Source organism: Colossoma macropomum, unplaced genomic scaffold (genome assembly GCF_904425465.1).
Source record: "Colossoma macropomum unplaced genomic scaffold, Colossoma_macropomum, whole genome shotgun sequence".
Lineage (NCBI taxonomy): Eukaryota > Metazoa > Chordata > Actinopteri > Characiformes > Serrasalmidae > Colossoma > Colossoma macropomum.
Window position 1 is genome coordinate 27867441 of NW_023494788.1, and position 18246 is coordinate 27885686.

At 39.8% G+C, this 18246-nt stretch overlaps 1 protein-coding gene across 2 annotated transcripts in view; it reads left to right on the forward strand.

The window, feature by feature from the left end:
- The first annotated feature begins 1781 nt into the window (after positions 1–1781).
- gria1a (glutamate receptor, ionotropic, AMPA 1a) overlaps positions 1782–18246 on the forward strand; it is a 128459-nt gene continuing 111994 nt past the window's right edge. For both annotated transcript variants that reach the window (XM_036569002.1, XM_036569003.1), the window contains exons 1-2: positions 1782–2029; positions 2206–2340. In XM_036569002.1, the coding sequence (XP_036424895.1) occupies positions 1948–2029; positions 2206–2340 (217 nt within the window). In that variant the 5' untranslated portion in view covers positions 1782–1947. The remainder of the gene's footprint in view (positions 2030–2205; positions 2341–18246) is intronic.

The window sequence follows — 18246 nt, forward strand, 5'->3', positions numbered from 1 at the left end:
ACCATTTTTTGAATTTGTCTTTGTAATTTTTTTCTGTTGTTGTCAGTATAATTTAATGAATACTCTTAGCTTTCATTTATTCTACTCTTTTATTCTTAGTTAGTTCTTAGTTTATTCCTTTATCAGTTTTCCTAGTTAGTTGTATTGTTATTATTATTATTATTATTATTATTATTACTATTATTCTGTGATAATATTTTATAGATTTTTGCTCAGGTAAGTTCATGTGTGGACCAAAAATTAAAGTCATTTGATGATAGTTGGGGGTGGTGGGAGTAGGAGGGGCAAAATGATGGGAAAAAATAACTGATAGGAAAACAATCATTTTATTCTTTTAAATGATATAAAGAATTATGTGAAATATGACCAGGGACATTTTCTAAAAACAACATCCTTTTCGATTTCATGTTGATTTTAAAATGTCAGATAAGGGCATTAATGGATTAATAACTGTTGATGCTGTGCCTATAGCGTACATTGACACTGTCATTGCCATTTCTGAGTTCTAATAGTACTACATTTTCTGTGAAGATTCGTGAGATACCAATATCACACTTTTCTTTTTGCAGAGTAAACCTTTGCTCTTTTTTCCACAAAACATTATCTAGCTTACTTTCAGTGATGACTATATCTGGCTTACTGTCGATATCCATGATAACAAATGAGTCATCCATAACCACTAAACACAGTAAAATTCCCAGTGCTAAACTGACACCTACAGTGTTTATATAAGTCCAAATGAACACTGTGGGCTAAGAGTCAATTCAACACTGTAGGTGTTCATTCAACACGGGGGATTTTGCTGTGTACACTCAACCTCCAGTTAGAGCTGCAGAGATCTGCCGGAGTTGGAGGTGGAATGGACCACTGAGACACTGAGACAGATCTGCTTGCCTGTATTGAGAAAAACAAATTAAATGTCAAAAGGGGTGGCTGAACCCCTTTTAAACTCCCATGTTTGGTGTCACCTCACTCTCAGGAGACTATGTTTAACTGTATATCAGCAAATAATGATATTACATCTGTTCCACATACAGTAAAGAACGTCCAGCTTGGTGAACATATGCAGGCCATGTACAATCAATCCTGCAGACCACATGGGAAAAAAAGTGCTGTAAATTGATATTCTTAAGAAAGTAATGAATTCTGAATGATTTTGAAACAGCAAATGATAGCTGAAATTACATAAAGGTGAAATTAAAAATAATAATAAACAATAATAACATGGAAAAAAGTATTTCAACCAGGAAAATTGCGTGATGTTTGTCCACATTTATTATTTATATAAATACATTTATATATTTATATATATTATTGGATGCCCAAACAAAACCCTTATAAAAAATAAAGAATAAATATCAAAACCACATTACTGGCATCCTTTGCATTTACCCCTGCTTGTACTTAGTGGACAACCCTTATTTTTTAGTTAGGAATGAGTAACGTCTTAAAAGAATGCAAATGTGTGTAAATGTCAATAAATATATGTGTAAAACTATATTTATTGTAAATTTATAATATAGCACTTTTCTACCAGCAACTTTGCTGCTCCGTTTTTTTACAGTACGCGTAAAAGAAGAAAAAAGGCGCGTCATGCTATTGGTTGAGTTCGGTTGTGGGGGGTGGAGAAAGGTGGTGGGGGTTAAAAATATAATTTTTTCACGCGATACTGCACCCTATGTAGACTGTGTCCGGATGCGCGCGCGTGCGGAGCGGAGCTACTGTGGAGGAGGCAGGGCTGCAGGAGCGCATGAGCAGCGCGCGGCGCACACGAGGCTTCAGCTGCTTCTCTCGCTCCTCCTGCACACTCCGCGCTGATGCTGCTGGGAGAGCGCTGAGCACGCGAGCTTCGGAGGGCGAGGGGGAGATTTCGTGAAGCAGCCGCGACACTCATACACCCATGCTTGGGACCTGGCCGCGTCTGCCTTCGCCAATGCAAAAGGAAATATGCAGCGAAGCCTCGCTCTGCTGTGCACCGGCTTCCTGGGACTGTGCCTCGCCTCCAGCTTCCCGAGCAACATCAACATAGGTGAGTGAGTGAGCGAGTGAGCGGAAAGTCCGAGGGGCGCGCAAACGCGCCCGTTTGTCCGGAGCAGCGTCCATCTGGCTCGTTTAAGGGCTCAGCGGTGTCAGCAGGACACCGTTAAACCCGGCGTTGCGCGTAACAGCTTCATTTTCCTTTGTCGATCTCTCTTTTCCACGCAGGTGGATTGTTCCCTACCGAATCCCACGAATATGAAGTGTTCCGGTTCGCGCTCTCGCACCACCAGGATATTCCCAAACTGGTGCCTCAGGTGGACATGGTCAAGACGGGCAACAGCTTCTCCATGACTTACGCCTGTGAGTACGCGCTGCTTTTGCTTCGAGAACGCGCACGACTGAAGGACTGAGCTACATGCCTTCGCGCTGCTGTTGCTCGAGCGGTTCAAACTTTAGCTGCGCTCCCTGTTGCACATCCTCGGGCTTACTGTGGTGACCAGTGTGCACAAAGCTTCCTTAAGATATAGCAGTGTCCACGCAGAGGCTAGCCCACCTGTCTGTGGGGGGTTTATGTGGAAAGAGCAGGTTAAATGTTGTACGAGGCTGAAGTTGGTTCCTTTTCTCAGCTTCTTGTTCCAATTTCCCCGTTCCACCTTAAATGTCCCAGACGCCTGAATGTAACTGCTGCACCATTTAAGGTGGAACGGGGAAATTCGAATAGGAAGCTGACTTGTTTGCAACTGTGAAGGGAAAGTTACCGTCTAAATGCAAGCGAAATGCAGTAAACATGACGCTAAAGTGCCTAACGAGTGGAGCCGGGTGTGTTTGTGATGTGGGGGTCTTTACAGAGCCTTTGTTCAGCCTGTCATTATTCAGCGATTACACTCACGGGCTGCAGTACAGGCGCCTCACTTTGCTCGCATTGTGACGATTGAGGCTCCTGATGGCTTTGCTGGAGTAACGTCTCGATGATTGACTCCGTATTGCAGTGGAAGCAGCTGCTGTCCAGCGCTTTGTGGATTGATCTGTTTAGAGCGACTTAAAAAGCACCTTCGTGCGTTTCAGGTCAGAGTTAAAACACCGGCGTGGTGAGATTCATCTTCAAACACAGAGCTGCGCAGATGTGTTAAAGAGGACCTGGTGCTTCTCTTTGGCCCTTTTCAGCAACTACACAGGCTTCTCGCCCTTTTCCTACCTGTTCATCAAGCAGGAGTGTGAGGTCAGTGGGTCTGTGTGGACAAATCATCGAATAAATCGAACAGTCGAGCGCTGTTTTTTCCCTGTGTCCTCATAATCTAGAGGTTTTGCTCATCCACGTGACGTATGGCGCAGAAATTGCTTACCTCTTGAGTAGATTCAGAAGAGAAAATCTCAAAGCATGAGGTTTAATCCCCCAACATATCTCTCTCTCTCTCTCTCTCTCTCTCTCTCTCTCTCTCTCTCTCCTTGCTCTGTCTTTATTGCTTGCTCTCTTTCACTCTTTTTCTAGCTCTCTCTTCTTGCACTCTCTCTCCCCCTTCTTGCTCTCTCTTTCTTGCTCTTTTTCGCTCTCTCTCTCTTACTCTCTCTCTCCCCCTTGCTCTCTCTTTCTTTCTCTCTCTCCCTCCTTGCTCTCTCTCTTTCTTCTCTTTTTTGCTCTCTCTTCTTATTCTCTCTCGCTCTCTCTCTCCACTTGCTCTCTCTTTCTTGCTTTCTCTTTCTTGCTCTCTCTTGCTCTCTCGCTTTTTCTTGCTTTCTTTTTTGCTCTTTCCTGCTCCTTTTTTGCTCTCTTTTTCTTGCTCTCTCTCTCTTGTTCTCTCTCTCCCTCTCTCTCTCTCTCTCTCTCTCTCTCTCTCACTGTACAGTTTGTACAATGTGTGTTAAGATTGTCTCCCAGCAGTATTAATTGTGACAGGAAAGGATTGAAGAAATGAGATTCATGCCTTGTGTCCCCCATCTCTCTCTCCCTTTCTCCCTCTCCCCTTCTGTTTCTCTCTCTCTCTCAATCTCTCTGTCTTTTCTCTCAGTTCAGTTTAGGATAGTTTTATTGGCATGACTGTATTGACTACAACATTGCCAAAGCATTAGAACAACAAAAACAACACTGACAGGAAAACTCAATAACAATAAGGACATCAGAACAACAACAGTTAAAAAAATCCTGCTCTCTGTTTCTCTCCTTGTCCCTCTCTTTCTCTTTCTCTCTTTCTTTTTCTCTTTATCTCTCTCTATCTCCCTCTGCTTCTTTACTTTCTTTCTCTTTCTGTCTCCTACTCTCTCTCTGTCTCTCTCTCGTCCCAACACTTCTGAGTAACTAAGTTTAAGGTAAAAAGGTGGCTGGTTCAACCTTTGCAGACATGATGAAACCGAAGTGCATAAAAATCTCTTGAAATCTCTTGTTCTTCTTGAAAGAACATTTTTATTTATTCATGCTGTGAAGTAAAAGCTCATCAAAGTAGTCAGGAGCTAAACTGTGTCTGTGAGTCCTGCAAGCCAGTCCCTTGTGTTTATTCCATTAACACAGTTTAATGCAGAAAGATACAGATTTCAGAACACAGCTCGCAGTGTGCTCCAGTGTTTAGTGACTAATACAGTGCGTGGACTGTGCTTTTTTTCTCAAAAGACTCATGAGCTCCTCATGCACAAGCACAGTGATGTAATGGTTCTTTTACTGGGGGGAATAAAAATATAAAGAACTTTAAAGGCCACAGATGTTTATACCTACAGCAATGAAAGAATAGAGCTGATTTTGGTCTTTCGGTATTGCAGTGGTTTATTTTTGTTTTTTTCTGGAAGCTAGAAAAGCCTGAGCTCTCCCACCTAGCAGCTGTTTGATCGAAACACCCCTAATGCTATCCTCTCAGTTAAACTAGACAGCTTGGTGCTCATTAAGGAAGCCGTGGTGGTCCGATTCAATCCTCTTGCTCACCCCCATCCTCACTCTCTTTTCTCTTTGAGAGATATCCTAATTCACTAACCCATTACGCAGTATTGGTTGTGCCCAGAGCGAAAATGGCATGGGGTTTATTAGAGACAATGCAGGGGTCTTTTGCTCCGATGCCATGATTATTTGGGCTGTGAATGGGCAGCCGCGGAGTGCTGTGAAGGCTCTGACTCTGTTTAGGAGCTGAATGGCCTCTTGTGCCTGGAGCTGAATGCGTGTGTGAAGGCTCCTCTCAGCTGTGAGGGAATCGCTCCGCTGAGGAAGGCCGCCTCATCAGCACCTGGCGGGGGACACCAGAGAAGGAAGGGTGAAGGTTATAATAACAGGAGAGCAGGGATCCCTGGTTAGCACCTTTTTTCGCTGAAAGGCTGGATGTGTGAAGTATGACAGCTGATCTCTGCTTAAAGAAATTGTTAGGCATAAAAAATCTAATTTGCACTGTTTCACCCTTTAAATGTACTCAACCAGCCAAGACATATTGGTGCCCAGAGTTTGCTTCTTTAGTTTTGCACTGGAGCTACAAGGCTAATGTAGCTGCCAAGTAATGGACATCTGTAATCACCAATTAGCGCTGTGTAAACTGCGTCACAGGCTTGCCTCAGTGTATGCAGAGTTAATATATAAATTCGATAATATTGACTTGTTTAAAGTGATGTCTGACACTGTATAACGTATTATATTCAAACATTCAAATCTTGGCCTGGGGTCTTTGTGTAAATTGACATTTTAGCCAAGCTAATTCCTATAAAGGGGCACTCTGGCTAAAAAGAAGAATCTAACTATTACTATATTTGTTGTAAACATGCTTACCTGTCTCCTACAGTGGTGCCACAAAAGCCCCAACAGTGAGTTTTTCTACTAGAAATAGAAATAGCTCCCTTCTGATGATGTATCTTGAAGGTGGGAGGAAATTGTGAAGTGCTTTTGGGTGGATTTTTGATAGTGGGCTGCTTGAAATGTTTACTTATATGTAAATAAAGTATCCAATATAATAAATGAAGTATCTGAATTACCTAGAGAATATATATTTATTATATATGTGTGTGTATATATATATATATATATATATATATATATATATATATATAATTTGGATACTTTATTTATCGTTCTCTACATCAGTGCATGTCATTATAGCCGTGGGGGATTGCTAATTGATTTAGGACATATTTGCTATGCATTTAATATGTTACAAATAACATATTAAATGCCGTTATATGTTTTAGACCAGAATACCCCTTAAGTGTACACTTTGTTGCTGATATTTAATGTAATGTAAAGTGTGATTACAAGGTCAGTGAGTGTAGTTTCCAGAAGGTTGACTTTTTACTGGGTTCCTCCCAGTATGTTTGCTTGTTGAATTGAATCACTCCAATCCACCATGATTCTTATCTTTAGACAGAGCTGGAATCGGATACCTTATGCATGTGGAGAGAAAATATTAGTTGTAATATCCCACAGCGAACAATCACATTATCATAATTTGCCAAGGAGTGTAATTAAAAAGGCAACTTCATAACCAGCAGTCTCTAATTTCATCCAAGAATCAGAAATTGCTTAATTTGCAGTAGAACTGGCATCGCAGTGGCTTAGTTAAGGACCCATGTCAGATCTAAAGATCTAGTGCTTAGAGAATAGATACGCAAACCAAAGGGATTAATTGAATGTTCGTGATATGAATATGAACATAATTTCCTCATGATGAAAATATTACAGCACACTTTTTTTTGCTGTAAAATAAAAAATAATGTAATGTAAATCAAGTAAATTCATGCATCACATTTTGGTGTAAAGATTCTCATAAAGCTTATTACAATGACGCAAATGTGAAAAGCTGTAATTTATTCGGCGCTATCAACTACCTTGTTGACATTTGGAGGTGTTGCAGGTTTAATGAGGAACGCTCATACTGGATAGATGAGATGCATTAGAGCTGATCAATAGACTGACCCCTCGCAGTAGCTCTCCAGTCAATATCAGCTACTCATTCCAAACAGTGACTCAAGTGGACATCTCAGCAGACACACGAGTAGATATCTGAACAGATCCACAAGTAGGCATCTGAGTAGCTGTCTTCAGGTATGCCACAGGTGCTTTCATATATTGGAGCCTGGATAATAAGCCATAATATTGCACTACTGCAGAAAGCTTCTTAGTCCAAATTGTGGTGGCTTCATCTGAGAAATCAGTTTTAAATCAGTTCTATTGTTTCTCATCTTTTGCGCCCCATGATGCTAATTGGCTAATTCTCTCTGCCGTTAAGCGCTGCATTTGCTTTTCTAAACCAATCATTGCACCCACTCACATTGTGAGCACCCGTTTTTGCTTACTTATAACTTCAATTAAGTGATAAAACCTGCACGCTCTCCTGTGGTGTCATCTGACACGCTGAGATTGAAGGAAATTGCAAATAATCTTGCTGTTGTTAAGACGCAAACCACCTACCTTCTTTCAGATTGTATTGCACAGTGCTGAAGAGGTCTCATGATACTTTGTGTGACTCTTTTTTAGTTTATTTTTTCTAAAAAATCATTATAAATATGTGTAAAACTTGTCAAACCTCCTCTGCTGCTTTTCTCTCCTGTTTCCTTCTTCTTCCTTCTACTTTTTCCACTCTGTTGTCTTCTGGCTTCTTCTTGTGTTTTGTTTTGTGTGAGCTTTGACTTGTAGGCCCACCAGCCTGGCGAACTGGGTGGGTGGCCTTTAATTGTTTGGTGGCAGGGTGGGAAGATAGGTGCCCCAGTGCTCTCAGTAATGGGGAACTTTGAAATGTGATATGGGATTTTGATATCTGTGCAGTCATATGTTAAAAAAGAAAGGAAAGAAAATAAAGAACAGAAAAAATGGAGAAGTAACTCTCTCCCCAGATCTGAGGTGTCGTGATGTGGCCAAAGTTCTGGTTCGGGTTCGCAAAAAAATCTCAAAAAGGTTTCAACGAGTATTTCCGTGCTTAAAAATGTAAACACAAGTGTGGAATTGTTTAACCCTTTTGCAAGTGAATTCTCCAAAAGTCTGCCCAGAGCACAAATGAAATTGATGATTGGTTAAAATGTGTTAATCTGCAGACAAAAGGCAAAAATTATGAAGGAACACTGCTTAAACCTTATTTAACCCTCTAGGGTACACAGACACCCCCACAAGTTCAGTGTTTCCATGTATGTTTATTTATCTTCGCAACAATACAGTGCAGAAATACAGTTCAAACATTCCCTGTATCTGTAGCTTCTGCCCTTACCATTCCATCTTATCACAAGACTGTATGTGAATCTCATCCAGAGTTATGAGGCTATGAAGAGGGGCTGAGATACACGTCATCTCCCTCTTACCATGTCTGTTTGGTGGATTTGTGTGTCTGTCTTCATTTTGTGTGAAACTGACAAATGGACACTCAGAAAATCACTAAGGACTTTCATTCTTCATTCATTCGACACCTGAGACTTGTGTGAAATGGTATGCAATGAGTTTGCAGTCGCTAAAGTTGCTGCAGTGTTTTTGGAAAGTAGCGACGGAAATAGAGCATCAAAATAGAGCATTTTGATTTGACACATGGGTATCATGTTATATTCAAGGGGCTTTGAAGACAAATTTAAGAAGATATGTGAAAAATCCAGAAAGTGCTTTAAAAAATGGCCTAGAAGTTCAGAATGCAACAAAGCACATCTTGTTTAGACTAATACTTTTCCTACATAAGCTCTGAAGATGTGTTTTAGGCTTTTCTTTAGGCGAGTACTGTGAACGTAATGTACAGCGTATCATTGTATCGTGACTAGCGTGTTACCGTGTGGCTAGTGTGTTAGCTTGGAGCTAATATATTTGATCGGGACACTACAAAGACCAGCTTTTGTTTCCAATATTATAATACTTAAATAAACAGAAAATGGAGGCACTAACATATTAATATGAGTCGCATTTTAGCCAGTTATTAATTTTGCTGTATCAAAAATCGGAATGAATCTAGGCTGCACGTACTGAATTCTGAATTTTGTGTATCGTTACAATACTAGCAGGTACTGTCTACTATTAAATCAAGATAGCTCAATACTCCACACCTCCTGAATTGTCCCACAAAAGCAGCTGAGCTGTCCTGCAATTGAACTTTTGAGAACTGGTGACCCTGTGATACATCAGTGTATATAAAATAGTTCTTTTGTTCACTGGGTGCTTTTTTGCCTTCTGGATATTGGATGCATTGCAATAAGTTTGCACCTTCGCTTTGGATATGATTTGCTCTGGGGAAAGAGATCAAATATGTAGTGGAATTACTGCAAGAACACCAGTGCTTTCTTTGATCAAAGCAAGTATTATAGACAGGGTTGAATTTAAAAGCAGGATATTAGTAATCTCAGTGTGTGCTGCTTTTCGGAATGAATGTGTGATGGCGGTTGTGCTTACATCTGTGTGTGTGTGTCATGCTTACGTCTGTGTGTGTGTGTCATGCTTGGACTGAGTATGTGGGTGTTGCTGTGGGGGTGTTGTATTACTATGTCAGAGGAGTCTTTGGGAAAGGCATTGCCCACAGCGATGGCAGTGCAGGTTTTAAAGGTTTTAAGCTGCTCCCTGAGCAACACTCTTAACAGACGGCCTTCACGCCACAGGCAGAAGAGCAGGAGAGCAGGAGGACCAGGCTGGATTAACCCCATACAAACACACATGCACACCACCGACCAACCCCTTCTAAAACCCTTGCACACATACAACCAGCAAAAGTACTTTTACAGACCATGATGCAACTAAAGCCAAGTGCAGCCAAGTGTTGAGTGAGGAACGAATGAACCCTTACCTGCCTTACCTAACGTCTCATCAGTGATGCATACAGAGACTTCTGTGAGCTTGTGCACATATTCGGCACAGAATTTAGATCAATATTATTGATTTATTTAATCAGAGTAATGATAAAAGGCAACTAAAGTGTAAAATATCGTTCGGGTGCCCCTGTCAAACTATGTGTTTTGTCGATTTTCTAAGTGAAAATAAATGAACACGCCCTCTACAGAAAACACACTTCTGCACAACTTAATACACAAGTGCTGTTTATTTGCAAAATTTAACATATTGGAAAAAAATGTGGCCTGTTCAAAAGTTATGGCACATTATAATGTTCATGTTTTATTTTTTTCCAATATGTTAAACTTAACAAAGAAATAGAAATTGTGCACTACAATTTGCAGGAAAATGCCATCCTAATGATTTTTTGTAACAAAAAAGCTATAAGACAATGCAAAACTAATTTAAATGTTATTTTATCTTCCAAAAAAGCTCTCAAAAAACCTTTATCAACTTTTTCCATTTCTTCAACATGTTGCATATTCATGACCACCTCTTGATTGTCAAACAGGGCAGTGCAGTTTAATTATGGTGTTGCCCCAAAAAACTTGCGTCTCCATTTCTGTCTATTTTCTGTTTTTTGGCAACATTTGAAAAGTCCACTTACCCTTTGCCTTGTGATAAAATTTCATGATGAACCACTTGTAACATCCTGTTACATTAACTTCCATTACAAGGTACAAACATTTTGTTCTGTCAGTTCATCACAGAACACAGCCTCATTCTGTTCTCTCTCAGGCTTTCTCTGATGGCCTTTGTGTTTGTGTGTGTTTAAATGTGAGACAGATTATTCATAATGTCTGATACTGTATGAAGTAATCAGTGTTATTACCAGCTGAATTTGTCACAGTGACGAGTAAAGAGATTGAAAGTGTATTTACACTTTCAATACAGCTGATTGCGTCAGTGAATTGTAGTAGCCTTGCTATGTTTGCGTTGCACTTTGAAACAACAAGATATTGTTTGTGTGCATTTTATTATAACTTTGTTCTTGATGCTCTCCAACTTTCTTAGTCATTTTAGAATCAGCTTCAGCTTTGTTCTTCCTCTAAAATTCTTCTAAACATTCTTAATTTACATATTTCACAGCTTTCTAGCTCCCTATGAATTATTTGAAGCCTCAGAACTGACTCACTGACTCAGGACCAGCATATTAGCATCATTGTATACATTTATATTCTATTATGGTATTGAGACCATTCCAACCTTTCGAACAGTAGAATATGTGAGGGTTATCGAGGAGGGGTCTTCCATGGCTGCTACCTTTTCTGATGGTTGAAGCAGGACAGGCTACAGGCTGAGCTGCTGGCTGAGTGTGGAGGACGGTAGAAGAGCTGTCATGTCTCCATCTGAGAGACATAGTGAGGCTCCTTCCTCCGTACAGCACTTTACATTAATGAGAGACAAAAGAGTGTGTGCAGTCGCTCCTCACTGTCGTCCTTGCCTCCAGAACATGACAGCTGTGGTTTTCTTGCCGCTGGTGTGTTCTTTAATAAAGTAAAACGCAGGAACAAAGGATGTAAAGGACTGGGAAAAAGCTGAGGGGATTCTTTTGTCTGACAAGCACATTGACAGGGAATAATCTGTGTAACAGACTGAAACGCGCGCACACGCTCCCGCACGCGCAGGAATAAAGTGGAACAAGGTCATCTGTCAGCCGCTTGATACTGACTTGGCTTTGCTATCTAGTCCAAAAGACTACTTGACACGTTGCCATGTTAAGTTGCTCAAGTAGCCCAATTAGGATCTCATAAAGAGTCTGCCCCATATAGCCTGAGCACTCTCTCTCTCACTCTGATAATGAGGACACATGCGTCGCTCTTGGCAGCCTTCACTATAGGACAATATGAGAACGAGTCTTTAACCCCTACCCCTGCAGATTATCCTGCATATGGAACAGTAATTGTGGGCCCTGCTCCCTGCAGTAGCAAAGTGCTGTCTTCTCTAGTTCTTTTGGGATTGTGAATATTTATGTGTTTGTTTTCCTACATTTCTGCAATAAAAATGTCCAGACTAATTAGTGGTAGCCTGACCAATATGAACAATTTGTGGCCAATTTCAATGTCATAGGGCTGAACATTCTGATAACCCACAATATTCACCAGTTCAGTTAATGTTCCTCTTACCTGAGATGTAGTTTATCAGCCAAGACATGTTTGGTGTCCAAATTTTGCTTCTCTAGTTTAGCGCTGGAGCTAAGAGGCTAGAAGACTAGAAGACAACAGTCACCTACATCATCTTTTATGTAAATTCATGCCCAGAATTCTCTCAACCTGCTCAAACCTCATCCAGCTCTTCATTAAGTTTACGCAGACTTGCTAATGTGTTTTAGGACCCAAAATAGTGCACTCTGCACTATACAAATGAACATACTTCATTGGCTGCCCACTGCCCACAAACAAAATTAAGCAAGGTAAAGTTAGGACAATTAAAATGAAGGAAAAAAAAACAAAATTCTTTAGTATTTCTAGGTCGCCATTCAAATTGAAGCAACTTTGTGTAATTCCTCATGTTATGGTCTTTGTGCAAAAAAGATTTTTTTAGTCTTTTTCCTTCCATTGAGACTCCTGTTCCCAACTCTCTGATCAGAAGGTTTTGTGCAAGCACTCATTCCTGCCAGCATGAGTGCACTCTGTCATTAAAGCAAAAGAGGTCAAACTAAATACTAAGAAATTCTAAAATTCATGTTGAAAATTCATTCAAAGATTCTACTGTTCCCTCAAATTGTTACACTGATAGTATTGTTTGTAATGAAAACCTTTGTATTAAATTAGATAGGAATGCAAAATAGAAGCATTTTACCAGTGGTCTCAGACTTTTGGACCCCACTGTATGTTTTTTGGGAAGGATTGCATTGATGTAATGCATTCTGTTTGTGTGAAATTTGAACTAGGTACATTCAAAGCACCATTTTTTTACAGTTGAATTTTTTTAACTGAAACAGCAACCATTTGTGTTTGGTAAAGCTTACGTTTAGGATTAGGCATAGAAGATTGTAATTACACATACGCTTACAAATAAAAGGTGTTACAAATAAAAGAGTTCTTTGGAGTGATGTCGTAGAAGTTTCACTTTTGGTTTCCTAAAGCAAGATTTCTAAAACTTTGATATTTTATGAAGTCATAAACATCTCATAAAAGTCCTTAAGCTTTCAAATTTTCGCTCAGTACAGTATAGTTATGCACTATTACATATAATGAAAACAAAAATAATTAAATACAACAATGTTTGAGTGCTTTATCACTGTGATAAGCCATAGCAAGGAGTGGATGCTGTTAGGGTGGCATGCATACAATACTTTAAATATTGGTTTAATACTATAACATAAAAAGTAGGCCTGTAGCTTTTCTTAGTTTAACTACAGTTAGCTTACTGTTAGCCTGAGTCATTCAACATGAAATGTCAACAGCACAAATTGAGCTAAATGTGAACGTTTCTGCTACGCTAGTCACAAGTGACAGACGGGAGTATTTTGTAGACCAGTAGAATGTTGCTCATTGCAAACAGCAGACACATAGTCTCAAAACTTTACGTGCTGCGACTGTTTGTCCTTTCCGTCATCATTCACATGACACTCGTGCATGTTGGAACACTTTGCATGCCAAAGCCATGTGGTACACTTGTCCCTAAAAATGCGACAAACCAGTGGGTATCCACCTACAATTTGAAAACCAGTCTGAGATTTTTTTAGTTTTGAGAACCTCCACATAATGTAAAGATTCTATACCAAATAAAGTTTTTTCCTGGAGCCATTTAAAGATAGGAAATTTATATTTCAGGTCGTTGGGTTTGTGTAATACATGTGGAACAACAAGTATCTCCAAAATGGTAACTTTACAGGAGAGGGCAAAACCGTCCTTTACTTTTAATGTAAGTTAATGTAAAGAGATTTTATGACTCTTGAAGGTGTATTAAATTAACCCTCTGGGAATTCTCTCAATTTTTACATATCTTTTTGAATTCTCCTTTAAAACCACTTGCAAATAGCTTGATACCCACATGTTTCAAATCAAAATACTCTGTTATCTTTGTGGCTACTTTCCAAAACTGCTGCAGCAACTTCAACGGCCTCTTTGCACACCATTTCACATGTGTCTCCGATGTGGACTGAATGAAGAATGGAGGGTTTCTGATGTGATTCGTAAGTCCTTAGTGATTTTCCGAGTGCCCTTTGGTCAGTTTCACACAATATGTAGACAGACACATGAATCCATCAATTACACACAGTGAGAGGTAGATGATGTGCATCTCAACCCCTTTTCAAAGCCTCATAACTCTAGATGTGAGTCACATAAAATCACGCGGCAAGATCTAATTGAAAGGGCAACTCTACAGATTCAGGAAATGTTTGAACCATATTTCTGTGCATTATTATTGCAAAGATAGAGAAACATATATAGAAACATCGCAGAGGGTTAAGCCTGTGTGTCTGCACATAAGAGTGTGTATATGTGGCTGGAGTCTCCAAGCAGACAGCACGGTGGTCATGCTGCATGTGTAGCTGAAATGCGTATAGTGAGTGGACAGGGGCCTGGCTCTCTCCATTACTGGCTTAATTAGCCGTTGAGACAGCATTGTTCTATTACACTGGTGAGAAGTGAAGAGAGCGAGAGAGTAGCCAGCTCCACTGCTTAACTTCAGCTGACATCTGCTTCCTTTGTTCCCAGCAGCGGTGTATCCAGCCTGCTTTATCCAAACACCTGCACTAATGTGCGCCAGTGCTGTCCGTAAGTGAGAAACTGTTGCTGTTTTGCTAGACCCAGCACACAGATATTCACACTGCTGTTAGCACTTGCTGAATGTGTGATGGTCTTATTTGCTCACAGGACACACCTAGCGGTGGGTGCAGAAAGCCTTTATCAGTGTGGTCTTTGTGTACATGATTCTCTGTGTGCTGACTGGACGTAAGTATTGGCATACTGAGAATATTCAGTGTCATATTTTTCAGATCCATCGTCATGTCATAGTATCAGATGATGTTTAAGTTGCTTTTAAAGCTAATGAACACATATTAATCCCAGACGATGCCACAGCTGTGAGAGCATAATTGGCCTTGCTCTCTCTGGGTGGGTATGATGGTTCTCGCTCTTCCCTATTACTTAGTGTGATGCTAGCAACGTGGGCGTCCATTAGCTGACGTGACAATACTGGCAGTTAGCATTCTCCAAGTATGTTGAGCTGTTCAGTGATGATGCGTTAGAGTTAGTGATGTAGTGGCTGGCTTCATGACTCGGAGAAAGCATGTACTAGCATTCATCCACCCAGCGTGGTAGCACTGTGTGATGGGGAGACTTAGCTAGTGAAAACTGTCCATGACTAAATTAGGAATAAAATTACGTAAAAATCCAAAGCAAGTAAGTTAGGAAAGTAAGTAAGTAAATAAATAAATAAAGACAGTGAACTGATGCTTTCTGAGAACTGCTAACCTATGCTAAACCCTATGCTATGTCTGCTGTGTTTCTCTTAGACCTATACAGTCATATGCAAAGTTTGAACATCCTCTACAGGGAACAAACTGTGGCTGTTTTATGCACATTTTAGTGCACAATTTCAATTCATTTGCTGAGTTAAAACAAATAAAAAGAAAATGTAAAATGTGCTGTAACTTTCTGCACAGGCCACATCTTATGTTTAAATTTTTTTCCCCAAATCATTAAATTCAGCATAGAGTAATTTGTAGTATTCGATTGTGTCATTAAGAACGCCCCACTGCAGTTTTGGGATGCAAGCTATACCTCTTACTGTGCTCTTGTCACTGTTGCTGCAGCTGCAACCCTGCAGGTGGATAAAGACCAAAAAATACAGACCAAAAAAAAAGGTAACAAGATATGTGGACACTTTAGATACAGTCTGCAAAAAATGCTACAGGGAGAAGATTAGCTTTATTGGTCAACTGGATCTGCAATCTGCACACCTCTCAAGTTCAGAAAATTCCAATGCATTAGGTTTTACAGAAGATGAAAACAATGGCCCTCAAAACTGCCCAAGCTCTTAAATAATAAACATAATTAAGCTGGATTTAACTTCTTATTCGCAAGCTTCTTATTTGAATTTGCTATTCCACCTTAAATGGTGCAGCTTTTGCAACTGGGCGCCTTATATGCAGAATTTTGAAAAATAATCTGCCGAATAAGACAATTTCACAGATTCCTAAATACTGTATAATTTTTAGTACTTAGTGTGTCCACTCTTTACCTCTGTTAAAGCTTCCATTCTTTTCAAGAGTTTTCAGAGAAGTCTGCTTGGTTGTTAGAAGTTCCATATATTCTAGATCTTCTAATCATATTTTGTTTAGGAAACTGTTTTAGTTATTTTGTTTTGACTTTCTCCTCACTTATGCAAGTGGATTAGATTTCTAATCTCCTGAAAAATACCCCTGAAATGAATAACATGTACTTCATGACTGTTTTGACTAGAATTAAATAAATGAAAGGTGGTCTCTCCTGAAACTAAAAATCCATTTTGTTCAATCAATCAATCAATACTGATATTTCAGCACTGCTCTGGGTGATTGATCCAGAGGGATTTAAAAAGCTGTTTACTTTTCTTTGTGCTGTAGTCCCTGGAGAGAGGAGATACTCAAGGCAGAAGGTGATCCCAGCTAGGCACACATGTCTTTATTTGGCATGCAGATGTGTGTGTGTGTGTGTGTGTGTGTGTGTGTGTACAGTATATGTGCCATCCCACATTTACTTTCACTGGAGCTCAGAGGCAGCTTTAAGCTCCTAGGCTGATTCCCACTCATGTGTTTCCCTTCTGAGCTGACACACATCAGTGTATGTGGGTTTGCCTTCAGGTCTCTTCTGCTTGTGCTGTATTCATTGGCACCAAAGGTCTTGGTGGAAACCCCATCCACCTGACTAAAATTTTTTCTAGTTTAGCATCGAAGGTGGGTAGAAACTCGTTACATTTACTCAGTTATATATCTTATATCTCACGCTAAATTCAGCAAATACTAATTTAATGCCTCGCTGACATTTTGGCAAGTTGTACCTCTGACTGTGCTCTTGTAGAGCTCCTCTTGTCACTGTTGCCGCAGCTGCAACCCTGTAGGTGAATGAAGACCAAAAAATACAGACCAGAAACAGATGAAAAGATATGTGGACACTTTAGTCTCCAGAAACTGCTACGATTCCAAGGCATTCAATTTTACAGAAACTAAAACAATGGCCCTCAAAACTGCCTAATCTCTTAAATAATAAACACAATTAAGCTGGATTTAGCTTCTTATTCGCCAGCTTCTTCTTATTTGACTTTGCTGTTTCACCTTAAATAGTGCATCTTTTGCATACAGGCTCCTTAAATGTAGAATTCTGAAAAAGAATCTGGCGAATAAGAAGTCAGCATAGTGTCACAGACAAAACTGCTGTCAGTTTACCTCAATAAATGCATCCTTAATCAGGAAATACCTTAAACTTTTACATTTTTATTGAACAGCTAATTAGCGACACAGCAAAGCAACAGTCAGCCACTGCAGCTGCTGGACTGATTAAACGTGTCTCACTGGCTAATCTAATGCTGCGTTTCTATGCTTCACCTACTACACTCATAAGTGTATTTCTAAGGGTGCTGCACTCTTTTTAAAATAATAGTATGCAGTTTTAGATGGAGTGGAAATGCATCATTTTCAGCTTTCATTTATCACTATGGCAGCAAATCAAATAAAATCAAAGGAATATTGGTTAATACACTTGAAATGAATTTTAGTTTCTGAATATTCCAAAAAATATGTTTTACTGCCTTTGCTATTTACTCAAATCCACTTTAGCTATTCAAGCTGAAAACTAATTCAGTGTTTGTGTTTAATGTGTTTCTGTTCTGTTGGTTCAGGACCTGTACTGCTTCTGTTGCTACTGTTGCTCATATCTCATATTTTTGAGCTTTAGCATTTTTATTTAACCCCTTAAATGTCCAGGACATGCCAGATTGCCTAAACTTCTATTACTCACCTCTGTAAATTGTACTCCTTTCAGTTACTGGATAATAAGCCATTGGACTTTATGGGGTCAAACCATAAGGATCCCAAAAAGAGATGAACAGGCTCTGAAAAACTTGCTTCTGTGCTGGTAGATGCTAAATGTACTACAAGGTTCCACTGCAGTTCACTTTTGTACCTCTACTCAAGTTGTTTTTATTTGCCAGGCTACTTTTGTTTCATTCTATACTTGTAACTGAGGCATGTAAAGGACCTTCAGTATTAATGCTGCTGCCACTGGAGCTCTGTTACAGGTTTATTATTCAGCAAGCATAGAAGGAGACAAGACTTCAGATCTATTAAAGGCAAATAACACTCTTACTGTATGTGGCTAGGCCTGTGGAGGACAGCATCTATAGGTAGCAATCCTCTTGCACTGATTTAAGTGTCTGGAATCTAATACGTTCACCTGTGGCTGTTGAAGGAGCACCTGACAAGTCTAACTTTTCAGCATCAGCATTGTTACCCAGCAACATAATTTAGCTGATTCCAAAAATGACAGAAAGATTACACATGAATCGAAGCTATCCTTTCTCAGCAAGGT